The 16,219-nt window shown below is 43.5% G+C and overlaps 1 protein-coding gene and 1 long non-coding RNA gene across 2 annotated transcripts in view; one reads left to right on the forward strand and one right to left on the reverse strand.

Moving 5' to 3' along the window:
- Positions 1-2,043: 2,043 nt before the first annotated feature.
- LOC138808652 (uncharacterized) lies at positions 2,044-4,490 on the reverse strand. The gene is made up of 3 exons (XR_011366559.1): positions 4,426-4,490; positions 2,930-3,044; positions 2,044-2,318 (listed from the first exon to the last, which is right to left on the reverse strand). It is a non-coding gene; the product is annotated as an uncharacterized lncRNA (long non-coding RNA).
- Positions 4,491-4,752: 262 nt separating this feature from the next.
- The window catches only part of LOC138808646 (ribonucleoprotein PTB-binding 2-like), a 74,553-nt gene continuing 63,086 nt past the window's right edge, over positions 4,753-16,219 (forward strand). The window contains exon 1 of the mRNA XM_069994906.1: positions 4,753-4,968. Coding sequence (XP_069851007.1) covers positions 4,753-4,968 — 216 coding nt within the window. The remainder of the gene's footprint in view (positions 4,969-16,219) is intronic.

The raw sequence follows: 16,219 nt of genomic DNA on the forward strand, positions 1-16,219 counted from the left end.
AGAATTTGTACTGTATATTTAAAAAAAAAGCTAAAAGAAAGTTCTTTGGATGTTCTCACTACAAAGGCCTGATAAATATCATTTGATTATTATACAATGTGTATATGCATCAAAATACTGTGTAACCCCTAACTGTACATTTTATGTGTCAATTTAAAATATAAAGAAAAATAAGCAAGGGCATGTGCAAATGTCACCATTATTTCCTTAAATATGGGTTTGTTTAGTGGACTGGTTTCATGTCACAGTTGACATGAATGAGCCTCTGGGACAAGAGATGTCTATTGAAGAGAATTGGTGGAGGCTGGCATGGTAGCTTATGCCTGTAATACCAGCACTAAGGAGCCTGATGCAGAAGGTTCCAGGCTATGGTAGGGAGTTCTAGGCTAGCACTGGCTATCTAGTAATACCCTCATCTCACAAATTTAAAAGAAAGAGAATCTTGACAGGTATGTCTCAAGAAGGGAATAGCCAATGTGTCATTGCAGCAGAGAGGAGTGACAGAATGCTCACCAAAGAGCACACTGAGACATTTTGCTTTCTTGACTTTGTGTTGTTATTTTGTTTTGTTTTTGTGTTCGTCATGGGACTTGAACTCAGAGTTTGGGCACTGACCCTGAGGTTTTTTGTTTTTGTTTTGTTTTTTTTGGTCCAGTTGTGGGGCCTGAACTCTGGGCCTGGGCGCTGTTCCTCAGCTCTTCAGCTCAAGGCTAGCACTCTACCACTTGAGCCACAGTGCCACTTCTGGCTTTTTTCCTTTTGCTTATGTGGTGCTGAGGAATCGAACCCAGGGCCTCAGGCATGCAAGGCAAGCGCTCTACCACTGAACCAGCTTCCCTGCCCCTGACCCTGAGTTTTTATGCTCAAGGCTAGTGCTCTACTTTGAGCCACAGCACCACTTATTTACATGACTTTTTGAAGCCATTTTTTCCTCCTGATGATTTCCAAGCTTTTTTCCTTTTTTTCTGATTAAAAATTTTTTTTTTTTTGCTGGAATGATATGGAATGCAAGGTCAACAGCAGAAAGCAGTCAAGGGTAAATTGGTTCCATTTGTGGTCCAAAAAGAAAGTCAAAAAATACAAGCAAAGTCAATGAAGACACAGAAGCAAGGAGGTGATACACCAGCAGCTAGCATGGGAAGCGGAAATGGTTCCCTAGGGTCCTCTTCATGGACTTCTCTTTCATTCTGCACACTCAGCCAGAGTAAAAGTTCGTTTTTACTACGAAGTTTTCCTACAATTTCTCAAGTGTCTTCTGGGTACTCTTAGCTATGTGTCCTTCAATCTTCGAAGCTCAGATGCCTAAATTGAGCCTGGTAGCTGTAACTCTTATATTATTGCCTCTTCTAATTGTGGCATCACCACCCACTTCCCTTCACATTGCAAACCATACCATTCTCTTTGTTGACATTCAATATGCCCCCAAGAGCTCTAAAGATAATTCATAAGCATTCATTATCATCATCGTCATTATGACTGTCTTTTATCTAGCCCTTCAGCTGAGCACTGGGCTAAGTCCTTCCATATGTATTACCTTGCTAAATCCTCCTTGTATCCTTTAATTATTTATAACCTTATGGGTGCTGCTATTATTCCTGTTTTAGAGATGGAGTGTCTGAGGCTCCGCATATTTAAGTATTCTCGCATGCTTTAAATAGTTGCTCCAGTTACACAAAATTGAATCCAGGTAATTCGACTCTGGATCCTGTTCTCTTGCTGCTATATTTTGCTGTTTCTCAGCTCGACTGCGTTTTTCTCAGAATAGCCTCACAAATCCAGCTTTTTCTCTGGCTATATAGTTACATAAGATTATATACCTGAGCTCCAAACGTGGATGGATTTACTTTGGAACCCTGGGGCCTGCTGTGCGCCTTTGGACGAGGTAGATGACCTTCTCTACTTGTGGTCCCACATTGGCAAAAAGGTACTTTCTAGCTACATTATAGTTCAACTACAGGGGTCCAAATAAAATTGTATACACACACACACACAGAATAAAAGCTATGTAAAGCTTTACATACTTTATTGTTCTCATTGTTAATATTCTACTCTAGTATGAAAGTGCAAATGTTTTCACTTTGTTTCACTAGATTTCTGACTGGTCACTGACACAACACCTGGTAAATTAATTTTCTCCATTCTTGCCAGAATTATTTTTCAAAAAGCTAAAACGGATCGTGCCACGTTCCTGCTGGAAAGCCTCTGATGTCACTTTCCTCATTGGGATTGCCTTTGAAGCCACACAAGGGTATTCGGTTATAATGGAATCAACGGCTTAAAAGAAGAATGACATCTGCTGCTGTCTTCTCTTTTCTGTCCTGTTCCCAATAGAAGCAGGGTTTTCAAAAACATCAAACTCATTCCTTTTGATGCCTTTGGGTCTCTTTGTGTTTCCCATTTCAGTACTTGCCCCATTTCATCTAGAAAACTCTTATTTGTGTTTCAAGATCCAACTTCCCAGGATAGTGTCCCTACCATCAAAATCCAGCCTCCTGCTGTGCTGCTGAGCACATTACTAATAGTATTTATCATACTAAACTTGCAATTATGGAATTGCAATTATTTTCCCCAGGGAAAATAATTCTGAATAAGAATTAATGTACTGTGTCTGCTACACTGTAGATACATCATATAGATTGAAGTTGAATATTTATGTGGAATGAATTACTAAAACTATACAGTTCTTACTGTCTATAAATTATTGCCACATACTTATTTTTTAATCACATTATCATGATATATAACTCTAAGATTGTTTGGATACAAGATGTTATTATTATTAGACTTCTTCAACACCCGCCCCCAATTTGGAAAGCTTTAAAAATACACAAAACCAAACACCCATAGTTTTTTTTTTTTAATAAAGGCTTAAGTGAGCACATGGTTCATATTTTAAGAACAATGTAATTATATAGATCATGATAATTACCTGTGGGTATTTGGTAAGTGTGTAGCAACCTGATAATGGGACTTCCCCTCAGATTCAGATTAGAGTGTTCCTCAGTTTGCTGGAGAGGCTGCTAGTTAGAGATTCAGCCTGAAACCTGAAATGAAAGGAACTCTGGAATTACAGTAGCCTTCCCAAGTCTTTGTAATTCCTACCCCTCTTCCCACCCCACCCCACTTTTTTTTTTAATGTGGCAACAACAATCAATTAAGCTTTAGAATTTCAGGATCAGTAGTCTATTATTTCTCCAAATTCCTCAAAAGACCACTGAACAAGAATAACAAGGAAGGATGGTTGATTTGAACACCAGAGCAGTGTTTATCAAAATGCAGGTGATAATTCATTACTGGCACATAAAACCAATTGTGCCCTCAGAGCAGTTTTTTTTTAAATGGACACCTGATTCATTCACTAGACATGGCTTCATATAACATTGTCAATTTTTTTTTAAACAGCTGAGGAAAGGCTTTAAGCAAAAGCAACATCACTAAAGTTAGATTCAGATCACTGTTGTCTGAGGCTGATCCTGAAATTCTGTTTGCATAGTAATTATCACATCTAATTATAGTTATTACATAATTTTCCTAATGAGGCTGAGCCCCTATCACGAGGAAACTTACTATTTGTGTATTTTTAGACCCTATCTATATATTGTCTAGGACATAATTGACATTTAATAAGTGTTTCTCCAGAAGAGTACTCATTTGGGTAAATACATGTTCTGAGACTGAATGAATGACTCAAGTTACAGCGTACTTGAAGGCTATTCTTGCTTCTTGCTCACTTCGAAAAATAATCTTTTCTTTTCGAAGTCTAGGAGTTCTACGGAACGAACTATCACGGCATTGAGATTACGCAAATACAGGGATTACAGGTGTGCCCACCACACTCGGCCTGCAGGTCCCTCTGGGTTGATTTGAGCAGGTGCCAAAGACTCTTTGATCTTGACTTTCTTTGCCTAGGTAGTTTTACAATATAATTCTCCCAAGTTCTAACCGAAACAATTTTGTCCCAAGCAGGGTTGTTCATTGTTCCACCGTCGGCCCCAGATCCCCTCCAACCTGGGGGTGCTGGTTTCAGCATTGCTTCCCAAGTTTTCCTGTCTTAGCAACTCAACTGTTGGACAAAGAGCGAGGGACCAGGGCCAGTGGGATGCACAGGCGTTCCCACACGCCCAGTTTTAACAGTCCCCAAGCTGCAGGGAAGCGCCCCCCCCCCGTTCTTCCCAGGGTTTGGAACTTGTGCATCCGCACCTGCCACCCCGGTGCTCACCCGGTGCGGGAATACCGGGAGGGAGGGCGCGCGGGGTGGGGGGGCGCGGATCGGGGGTGGGAAGGGGGACGAGCTGCAGGAACAAAGGTCCGGAGTTCGAGTCCCAGAGCCAAGCGGCGTAGGGGCCACATCCAGGAAGCCCGACCCTGGGCGTTCCCCGGAGCCTGGCACGGAGGGAGGCCGCCGCCCGCGGGGAGCCCACTCACCTGCGCCCCTCGCCGGCCCAGCCGGCGGCGCGCGGCGCGCAGGTGGCGGGTGGCGGCGTCCCGGGCGGCCGGAGGGGGCTCGGGCGGGCGGGGAGGGGGCGCTGGGGCCGCGCGGCGGGGGGCGCGCGCGGGCCCGCGGGGCGGCTCCTCAGGTTTCCTCGCCCCCGCCCGGCGCCGCGCGCGCGGCGCCGCCTCCGCCCTCGCGCCCTCCCCCTCGGCGGCGGGGCCCTCCGTGCGGCCGCGGCCCGCCTCGCCCCCGCCCGGGCCTCCTCGCGCTTTCTCTCCGCTCCCCCTCGAGCCTCGAGGAGTCCGCGGGGCCGGGGGAAGATGGCGGCGGCGGCGGCGGCGGGAGACGGCGGCGGCGGCGGTCGGGGGGGCGCGGGCCCGGGCGGCGTGGCGGGGCTGGGGTCGGGCTCTTCCTCCGAGACGCCCCCCGCGCTGCACCCCGACGAGGTGGCCGCGCGGCTGCAGCGGATGCGGCGGGAACTGAGCAACCGCAGGAAAATCCTGGTGAAAAACCTGCCCCCGGACAGCGGCTGCCAGGTACCGGGGGGCCGGGGGGGGGCGAGGGGCGCACGTTCTGGGGGGGGGGGGGCCGGCCGCAGGGGGGAGGGGCGATCCGGGCCGCGCAGCCCTCCCCCACCTCATCGGATGGGGAGGGAAACTGAGGCTCGCGTGGCCCAAGGTCACGGGGCCGGGAAGCCGGGGAGGCTGCGTGGAACGGTGGCCCGCGCCCTCCGGCCCGTCCAGCCCACCGCGCGCCGGAGGAGGGGAAGGGAGAGGATGTGGGGTGTGCCGCTCCGATTTGGGGGACTGAGGCTCCCCCCAGCCACCCCCCCTCCCAAGGGACGGCGGGTGTGGGGGGGTCCCGGGGACCCGGAGGCGCCCCGCGGAGGGTGGGGTCGCGGCCCCCTGGCTGCAGAAGGGCTCCGCCAAGTTTGAAGCAAGTTTGTCTCCCGGGTTGGCAAAGGCCCCAGGACCGAGGCTCTTCGCGCTCGGTGCGGCCGCCCCGCGGCCGACCCCTGCCCAGCCCCGGACCCCCGAGGGTTGGTGCCTCAGTTCACCTCCCGGCACCCAACTGTTGCTTTAGGATCAGACACTCTTAGGCGATCTGTGTGTGCATTTGGTAGTTTTCTGATTGCAAAAGTTGCATGCCAGAAAGTAGAGCTCGGAAACAAAGGTTAAGGGAAAAAGAGGAATAACTCATTTCAGAGACGTAGGAAAACCACTGCTAGTTAACCTCTCAGCGTGGTACGCGTCTCGATCCATAGGCACTTTGTTGTAGCAAATGCATGAGGTCTTTTTAATTGTCCAGATGTTCACATATTAAATATGTATATGTGTGTGTATGTATGTATGTGGGTGTCCTCGTGGTTAGGGATTTCTGTGTATTCATGCAGGACTGAATGCATGGAATTGTAAGCAGGGCTGGCTGTTGACACTTGCAGGGTGAGTCTTCTTTGGGACCCATAAACCGTGAGACCTATGTCCCATTATCGTGTTGTTAGAACTTACAAAGCTGGCCATAAAGAGGAACATCTAACTTCATAACTCATATGTGCATGGGGCCATTTTTTTTTGGGGGGGGAGGATGCAAACAAAAACATTCAGTTAATGTTGTTCTTCTCATCTGTGCCACCAAGTCCCCTTCCCATCGGTCAGATGTTTTGTGTTGCTACCTGTGAGGATACCTGGATGGTTTGTTTGCTTGTTTATTTCTGTTTGAAGCAACTTTCCCCTGCCCATGCAAATAGCCTGGGTGCTGGGGGGCGGGCAGTGAGACGTAGAGAAGCAGATGGCATTTCTAAGACACCAACTAAAGCAACAAAGCCCAGTGTGTGGATAATCTAGGGAAGGAAAATGGAGAAGTGTCTGGACTTCTATTGTAGAATGCCAACTATTCTTGTTAAAACATTTCCATGCATTAGTTCTCAAATCGATTTGGAGGCAACATTCGAGTCGGTTCTATTCTTATTTTCTGTTGGTATTTTGTCAAATGAGGTAGAGAGCATATCAGTGTCATATCCAAAGAACAAATTAATTACACCTAGGATTGGTGATGGAGATAGCCTTTCTGAAAACTATAGGTGTGGCATGGGTTTTGAGTCTTCCTCTGCTATAAAGTTACCTTTAGCCTAAATCTTAGCATGTTCTCTAAGGTGGCAAGCATAAACTAGCAAATAAAATTGTTGCAAGTTCTGCATCTAGATGAGCTATTACTGCCAACTCAAGTGTACATGATTCTTATGCATTTAAACACTTGCACCAGGTTTTCTGAGAGGCAAAGAAAAAAAAAGTTGCTAAGAACTACACCTGTTTCCAGGCTTGTGTTAGTATTTAACTTTTCTATAAGAATTCCCATGGTGAAAAGCTCTTAGTATTTCTGATATGTAGTTTTAAAATCAAACAGATCAATGTTAGTTTCCATACAAGGTTTACTTGAGTAAATCCTCAACATCCCTCTCCCGCCCCCCCCCCCCCCAACCTCTTCAGAGTTACATTATTTTTACTAGTTTGTTGGTCTGTGTTACGTAAGTAACTAAAACAAGCTAAAGTATTTTAACGTCTAAAAGCCATGAAAAGACAGTCTTTTCTTTAGATTATTTTAGTTGGGAATTGTGTTTTTATTGGTTCAGTAAAATGAAAATTTCCTTCCTTCCTTCCTGCCCTTCCCCCCCATCCACCGTGCTAATAGGTTTTTGAACTCAGATGTCCTACCACTTCAACTATGCCTTCAGCCTCTTTTTCTCTTTCATTTTTCTTGTAATGTCTCAGATTATGGCTAGGGCTAGCCTCTGACTGTCATCCTCCTACCTGTGCTTCCTGCATAGTGTTTGCAAATTGATATCACCATGCCTGGGTTAGTAGTTAGGATAAGGTCTCTTTTTGCCCAAGCTGATCTCACACCGCCATCCTCCTAATCTCTGCCATCCAGTGGCTGGGATTACAGGTGTATGCCACCACACATGACTTCATCTTCTTTTTTCCAAGTAATATTTTCTTGAGTATGTCCTGGATGATCTCTTCTGGTCCTATCTCTTACTATCGTTAACAATTCTAATGTCTGTGGGGTTTTCACTTTAGTTTTAGTAATTTTGCTGTCAATTTGCTAATGGAGGTTTCACTGTATTTTGTTAGCTCTATAAAATGATTAATTTTGCTCAATTATTAAATAATCAGATGCTTGAGATACTCTCGTTTCCAAAAAGAGAGACTGTGTTGCTTTCTTTTATTTTTGCCCATGTTGGGACTTGAACTCAGGGCCTGGGTGCTGTCCCTGAGCCTCCTTGTGCTTGAGGCTAGCACTCTACCACTTGAGCCACAGAGCCACTTCTGGCTTTCTCTGAGTAATTTATTGGAGATAAGAGCCTCAGGGCCTTTCCTGCCTGGGCTGGCTTTGAGCTGCCATCCTCAGATCTCAGCCTCAGTAGCTAGGATTATAGGTGTGAGCCACTGGCACTTGGTTTGTATTGTTTACGTTTGTTTATTTTTATTTTATGTAGTTGTACAAAGGGGTTTTAATCAACAAGAATATGAGTAGTATGATTAATATGATCATCCCTTCTATCATCTTTCCAATCTTTCCCAGTCCTATGCAAACCCTTATATGTCATTTTTTATTTTTGAATAACACACTAAGAGTCAACAACAGTCATAACTACAGTTCTCTACCTGTGTAGTTAGGGCCCCAGAACAACTTCTGATTGGTAACTGATTAGTAAGAGCATAATAATTTATTCTTAATATTTTGAAAACATGGTTTTCCATTTTTATTTTATTTTGGTGCCCATACTAGGGCTTGAGTTCAGGGCCTGGGCACCGTACCTGAACTTGTACTGTTCAACACTGATGCTCTATCACTTGAGCCACACCTCTACTTCTAGCTTTTTGCTGGTTAATTAGAGATAAGAATCTCACAGACTTTTCCTGCCTGGGCTAGCTTCAAACCAGAATCATCAGATCTTAGCCTCCTGAGTAGGTAGGATTACAGGAATGAACCACTGGCATCTGGTTTGGTATTTCCTTTTTAAAAGTAGTTTTCATAAATCAAAGTTTGTTTTATTTCTGGTACAGCATTTTACAATAGTATCCCACAACCTGGTAGTTTCTGTGACTAAAATGCACACTGAAAATATTATTTTTTTAGTGAGCACTGTAGAGGTACCTGTATCAAATACCTTATAGAAATGTGCACTTTGAAAGAGTGAAGCCCTTCATTTTAATATTTTCTCCAAAGTGTTCTCATTGCTGTGCATTCACTAAGCCTCTCAAGCTGTTAGTGACCTTCCTGGCCTCTCTTGTTTTCAGAGCCTGGCCCCATTTCAGGGTTGTTGATTTAGTGTGTGTGTGTGTGTTTGTTTGTTTGTTTTGTTTGTTTGTTTTGAATCTCTTGCTCTGACTAGCACATTTTCTCTTTGTCACCTATCATTGTCTTTCATGGTCCTGCTTTAGAGGCTTTGATCAGGTTATCTTCCTGCTTAAAACAACAAAAGCAAACAAAACCACCTCTTGGCTTCACGTTCCCAAGATTGCATCTCACACATTTGCAGAAATGATTTTTAGTAGTAAGAAATAGTGGGTCATCACACTAAAGCTACCAGCACGACTATGTTTATTGCAGCATTATTTACCATAGCTAAGATATGGAACCAACACAGATGCCCCTCAGTAGATGAATGGATCAAGAAAATGTGGTGTATGTATATATATATATACAATGGAATTCTATGCCTCCATCAGAAAGAATGACATTGCCCCATTTGTTAGGAAATGGAAAGACTTGGAAAAAATTATAAGTGAAGTAAGCCAGGCCCAAGGAAACATAGGTCCCATGATTTCCCTTATTTGCAATAACTAGTATATGTCTGAGTCAAGCAGAAAAGTTCAGATAAATTGATGTTAGGGAAATAAACCCCAAGATAAGTATTCAAATGTTTTTTTTTTCTTTTTTTTTTTTTGAGTCCGGTCGTGGGGCCTGAACTCTGGGCCTGGGCGCTGTCCCTCAGCTCTTCAGCTCAAGGCTAGCGCTCTACCACTTGAGCCACAGCGCCACTTCTGGCTTTTTTTCTTTTTGCTTATGTGGTGCTGAGGAATCGAACCCAGGGCCTCATGCATGCAAGGCAAGCACTCTACCACTGGGCCACCTTCCCAGCCCTGTTTTTTTTTCTTTCATGCAATTATTTCTAACATATTTATAAGATGATTTCTTTGTTGCTTTGTTGCTTTGTATGTCCCTCCCCCACGATATAACCCCTGCTTTCACTATATTTGATGTTGGTATAATTTGTGAAGGGGAAGAGAAAAAACAAATAGTTTAAATAGGGATACAGGTGGACCCACTGCAACAATGAGATGTACAAGTCGTTATGTCGAAAAATGAATTTTACAACTTTGGTGGGAGGGGGGGAGGAGTGGGTAGGGGGGCAGGGGGATGGGAAGGGATGGGAAGGAGAAACAAAGGAGGCTACAATGCTTGATAAGAAATGTACTCATTATCTTGCCCATGTAATTGTAACCCCTCTCTACAGTATTTTCACAATTAAAAAAAAAAAAGAAAAACAAAAAGAAATAGTGGGTCTGAATTCGACTCATATAAGAGTGAGGTTGCCATGAAGTTTGCTGTCTGTCTGAAAAGCTCATACACATTTTGTATTATACCAGGAGTACTGAATTGGATTTCTTTCCCTCAACTTCATCCATAGGCAAGATGTACTATATTCCTCCTATGAATTCCTATACTCCTGTGATGCCAGAGGTCCTCAGACAGGAGCATGGAAAGCAGGGCATCACGGGATGGGCATTTAAGGCCTCTGGGCTTTTGGGGAGGGGATTTCCTACCTGTCCTGCACTAGATTATAGTCTAGCTGCATCAGGCTACCTGGATTGCCAGACACTTAATGCTACTGTGGATTGAACAGATGTATAGTTATGTCTTTCAATGTTTGCATTTTAGAATGTAACTATTTAGTGATAACATCTAAAATTATATGTGAACAAATACTTTCTAAGAAAAACTAGTGTTGTGAACACTAGTTAGAATAGTTGTGTGCATGCATGTGTGTGTGTGTGTGTGTGTGTCTGTCTGTCTGTCTGTCTTATGTGCAGTCTTTTGTAACTTTGAGTCTAGAATTTTGGTTAAAGTATTAGGTACTTAGGGTACAAGTCACCCTTTCTTAATCTGTTTGTTGTTGCACTTTACTATATTCTAACTTGCTTCTCTTCCAGAATCATTGTTGTTAGAGTTTCGGACGAGGGTCGGGCGGTCGGGGAATGGGCATTTACTTCCTGTGCGCATTCAGTGATTATCACAGGGCTTATGTGTGTTCATGGTTGTTTTGTTGTGTTATTTGCTTGAAATCCTGAGAGACCTGATTGTGAGTGCTGAGATCTAGCATCCAGGACCAGCAGCAGAGGAAAGAAAGCATGGTCTTACATGAAGAAATGTTCAACATCCCTAGCCATAAAAGAAATGCAAATCAAAACAACATTGAGATATCACCTCACTCCAGTTAGAACGGCAAAAATCAAGAACTCTAACAAAAACAGATGCTGGAGGGGATGTGGACAGAAAGGAACCTTACTTCATTGTTGGTGGGAATGTAAACTTGTTCAACCACTTTGGAAAGCAGTATGGAGGTTCCTCAAAAGACTTCACATAGATCTCCCCTATGACCCAGCAATCCCACTTTTGGGCATTTACCCAAATGTTTACAAACAAGACCACACTAAAGCTACCAGCACAACTATGTTTATTGCAGCATTATTTACCATAGCTAAGATATGGAACCAACCCAGATGCCCCTCAGTAGATGAATGGATCAAGAAAATGTGGTATATATACACAATGGAATTCTATGCCTCCATCAGAAAGAATGACATTGCCCCATTTGTTAGGAAATGGAAAAACTTGGAAAAAATTATATTAAGTGAAGTAAGCCAGGTCCAAAGAAACATAGGTCCCATGGTTTCCCTTATTTGTAATATCTAGTATATGTATGAGTCAAGCGGAAAAGGTCAGATAATGTGATGTCAGGAAAATGAACCCTTAGATGTGTATTTTAATGTTTTTTTTCTTTCATGCATGTGTTTCTAACGCATTTATAAGATTATCTCTTTGTTGCTTTGTATGTCCCTCCCCCACAGTATAACCCCTGCTTTCACTATATTTGATGTCAGTATAACTTGTGGAGGAGATGGGGAAAAACCAGTTGTTTAAGGATACAGGTGGACCTGTTGCAACAATGAGAAGTACAAGTTGTCATGTCCAAAACAAGCTTTACAACGTCGGTGCGGGGGGGGGGGGGGGGCGGGGAAGGGGGGGAAGAAGGATTGGGATTGGGGGGGAGGGGGGAGGCTGGGAAGGGATGTGAAGGGTAAACAAAGGAGGAGGCTGCAATGCTTGGTAAGAAATGTACGCATTATCCTGCCCATGTAATTGTAACTCCTCTGTACAGTATGTTCACAAATAAAATAAAATAAAATTTTTTAAAAAAAGAAAGCATGGTCTTCTTTCCATGTGAATACTAGAAACTTCTATTTCAAGGTGATGAGAATCTTGATGATTACTTAACAGAGATCCATTTGAAATAGAATATCATCAACTAAGCACTTTTTAGACTCAAAATCCACCAAATACAGGGAACTCTGATTGAGCTTAGCTTTAAAAGCTACTTATTGTTTGTTTTTTAAAAACTAAAATCACAAAGTATATGAGAATTTTGCATATATTTTGTGTACTCCAACTGTGGTATACTAAAAATACACTTTTTTCTTTTTTGAGTTTTAGCTTAGGGCCTTGAGCTCAGTCCTTTTTTAAAAAAATTACTTTATTGTTGTTTTAGAGATGATATGCAGTGGGTTACCTTAACACATTAGGTAATAAGTCCATTTCCTTCCATTTGCATAGTACCATCTGTTCCCTTCTTCTCTCCCATTCCCTCCTTCCCATCTCTGCCCACATATTGTGTGCTTCACTTTCATCCATGTCCAGTGCAGCCAATAGGCTTCACTACTCTACTTTTTCACCCGTTTTCCACTGATTCTGAGCCCTCCCTCACCTTCCCTGAGATGTGCACATGTATACACCATATATAAGGTAAGGAATACAGAGTCATCAGAAAACAAAAAGATTCCTTATCTTTGGAGTTTGTCTCAGTATGTATATTATTTTATATACATATGAAGAGGCACTTAGGTATTGGCTTTTGTGATTCTCTCCTGAAACTATCCTCTTTTGGTCTCCCTATGAGTGTCTAGAATCCTGTATAATTTGTCATATCCTGTTGTGTTTTAAATCTAACTTCCGTAGATCAAGGAGAACATGCGCCATTTGTCTCTCTGGTCTTGGCTTACCTCACATAACATGATTTGTTCTAGTTCCATCCATTTCCATGCAAATGACATTATTCTGTTCTTTCTAATGGCTGTTTAAAATTCCTTACATAGGTGCCACAGTTTTGGGATCCATTCATCTATTGTGGAGCATCTGGGTTGTTTACATATCTTGACTATTGTGAATAGTGTGGCAGTGAACATGGATGTGCAGGTGTCCTTGTCACATCTTGGCTTATGATGCTCAGAGTAGATATGCTTAGGTGTGCTATGGTTGGGTTGTAGGGACGGTCTATGTTTAGTTTTTTTGAGGAACATCCAGACTGCTTTCCAGAATGGTTGTACTAGTTTACATTCCCATAAGCAGTGTTGTAGGGTTCCTTTATCTCCACATCCCTGCCAGCATTTGTTGTTGTCAGAATTCAGAATATTGGCCAGTCTACCTGGGATAAGATGGTATCTCAGGGTTGTCTTGATTTGCATTTTCTTTATTTGTCTTGTTTTTAGTTATTTTCAGGTAGAGTCATCCTACCTAGGGCCTCTAATGTAGCTGGGATGAGAAGTAGACACCAACATGACTGGCTTGTTAGTTAAGATGAAGTCTCAATAACTTTATACCTCAGACTGATCCTCTTGCTCTTCTGCTACTGAATACTTGGGATTATTTTATTTTGCTTGTTTTCCTTAACAATTTATTCAATAATTATGGCTTCTTTGAAAAATAGAACTATTATTTACTACTCCTTCCTGACAGTATTAAGATGTTTTCTCATTTTGAAATTATTGTTTCTTCAAGAATACATTGTACTTCCAAACGTACAAAAAGGTATGCCACTGCGTTTCCAAAAGTTAGTATAGGTATGTTTCTTAACAGTTGTCTAGTACATTTTCATTTCTAATGTAATTAAGCAGAATTGAATTATGGATTCTGCCTGTTTCCTCTTTCTTTCTTTCTTTCTTTCTTTCTTTCTTTCTTTCTTTCTTTCTTTCTTTCTTCCTTTCTTTCTTTTTTCCTTTCTTTCTTTTATTGGTCATGGGGCTTGAACTCTGGGCCTGGGTGCTGTCCCTCAGCAATTCAGCTCAGGGCTTGCTCTACCACTTGAGCCACAGCATGCCACAGCATGCCACTTCTGGTTTTCTGGTAATTGGAGATAAGAGTCTCAAGGACTTTCCTGCCCAGGCTGGCTTTGAACCAAGATCCTCAGATCTCAGCTAGGTGTGAGCCACCAGCGCCTGGCTCATTATACTATTTCTAAAGTAATAAGGACTTTGGTAGCTGCTGGAGAAATGCACTACTGCCTCCCTAAGTTGTAGTCTTGGCAGGATTTCCAGAAAAGTGTTGTTGGAAGTGCTCCCTCCATTCTAGAAGCAGTAGTGTACTTTGTGGTTAGCATCACAATGCTGTGCGTTAATTCCTGGCCCAAGAAGGCTCACACAATCTACACACTGTTTTTTTCAGCTAATGAGTGGGACTCAACATAGAAATGAGTCTTTAGAGTTGTAACCTCTTTTCCATAGAAAGAATATGGTGGTGTTTAGTTTTTGCAGGTTAGCATTCTAACGTCTATTGAAATTATGATTGCTTCTGAAAGTAAGATTACACTAATCACAGGTGACCAGCATCTAATCAGCTTTGTGGAAGCCCAGACTCCCTCCGGCTTCCTGGCCTTGGTAGGCACACCCATGTCACAACAGAACTCAAGGAAGAAGGAATTAAAGGGAATTAATTCTTAAATCAGACTCAGAAGATTAGGGATGCATTAAATGAAATTGAGTCTGATGGAAGACTTGCTGTGAAAAGGGGTCCCTATCACTATCCCAAGTCTTCTCCCCTGGTTGGCTTTGGCCAGAGTCACCATGGAGCTCAGCAGTCAGAGAGTGAGACTGGAGTTGTGTCCACCCAGCTCCCCGCTGCAGGCTTACTGCTTCCTTTGTCAAAGGTCAAAGTTCCATCCATTAAGCTCTGTTCCACTAAGCTCTTCTGGGTTATCAAACCGCTCCCCTTGTCTCCTTAAGCCCATGAGCTAAAGGGAATTGTGGGTAGCCAGTAGATTTAAACTTTGAACTGTCTCTCTGATGACTTGGTTTTCAATATGCCATCTCTTTCTTGCTGGCACCCAGATAGTGTCACCCACCCAATCTCCTTTCTTCCTCCACCTTTCTTAATAGCAACCCATTTTCCCTAAGGACTTACCTTCCCTGGTTATTTAGCATCTCTATGATTTGGGTGAATTTTCCTCTCTGTTTGCCTGAGGAGTTGGTTTAAAAATGGGCAGTACTGGCCCTGAGCCAGTCGGCATGTGGTGGTGCCCAGGCCACAGGAATTGTGCAGCCTAGGGTAATATAGAACAGAGACGCCCAGGAATTTTGTTTGGTTGCTAAGATAAATGATTCCCCCCTCTCTGGATATGAATGCAAACACACACAGCCCTGGTTGCAGCAAGTACCCAAAAGAGGACTGGCTGGGGTCGGGGTGACTGTGAGAAGCTGGCTGGAGTTACAGCCTATTCAGCTTAGCCGCCTCTGGAACTTGTCTACCCAAGCCCCTGGTTCCCTTATTGTCTCATTTAAGTCAGGTCTTATGTATCCTACGTAATAAAGGACTGTAGTAAAAATATATAACCACTGGGCATGGTGGCTCATACCTGTAATCCTTGGGCTCAGGAAGTAGAGGTAGGAGGGTTAAGAGTTTGAGAACATCCTGGTTTTTGTATATTGGGACTCTTTTTTAACAGAACAAAACAAAAGAGATAAATATGTACTCTCAGTATTGGAAGGAAGGTAGAACATTTTCATTCAAGAGTGCATTGTAGCACATTTGAAACACCCTATACTATACTATACTATACTATATTATACTATAAGGTGTCCTCTTCATCAAGTTTCTGTGTTATAAATGTCTTAGTAATATTGACTATATAAAATATTTCCTTAAAATTTAAATTCTTGACCCAGCATCTACCCAGCAACACAGAACCTGTACTGTTTTCTTCTCTGACTTACAATGTAAGATCTTGCAAATCACTAGTTTTTTTTTGTTTGTTTGTTTGTTTGCGTCCGGTCGTGGGGCCTGAACTCTGGGCCTGGGCGCTGTCCCTCAGCTCTTCAGCTCAAGGCTAGCACTCTACCACTTGAGCCACAGCGCCACTTCTAGCTTTTTCTGCTTGTGTGGTGCTGAGGAATCGAACCCAGGGCCTCATGCATGCAAGGCAAGCGCTCTACCACTGAGCCACCTTCCTCTGTTTGGAACTGGGGATGGCAAGAGGTATGGGCATGGGCAGGCAGGTGCCAGGACACCCTTTAGAAGGATTGTGCTAGGCCTTGGCCCTGCTGCTGCCCTCCCCTTATAAGTAGGTTTGGAGTACACAGGCATTGGGAAACCTTGTATCTATGCTCCTCTGCTGCTAGAGACCCAAGGCCCAAGTAGTCTAGCCCCTCTACCACCCACTACACTCATGCTGCT

Source organism: Dipodomys merriami, unplaced genomic scaffold, assembly GCF_024711535.1.
Source record: "Dipodomys merriami isolate MVZ:Mamm:240054 unplaced genomic scaffold, mDipMer1.0.p SCAF_464, whole genome shotgun sequence".
Taxonomy (NCBI): domain Eukaryota; kingdom Metazoa; phylum Chordata; class Mammalia; order Rodentia; family Heteromyidae; genus Dipodomys; species Dipodomys merriami.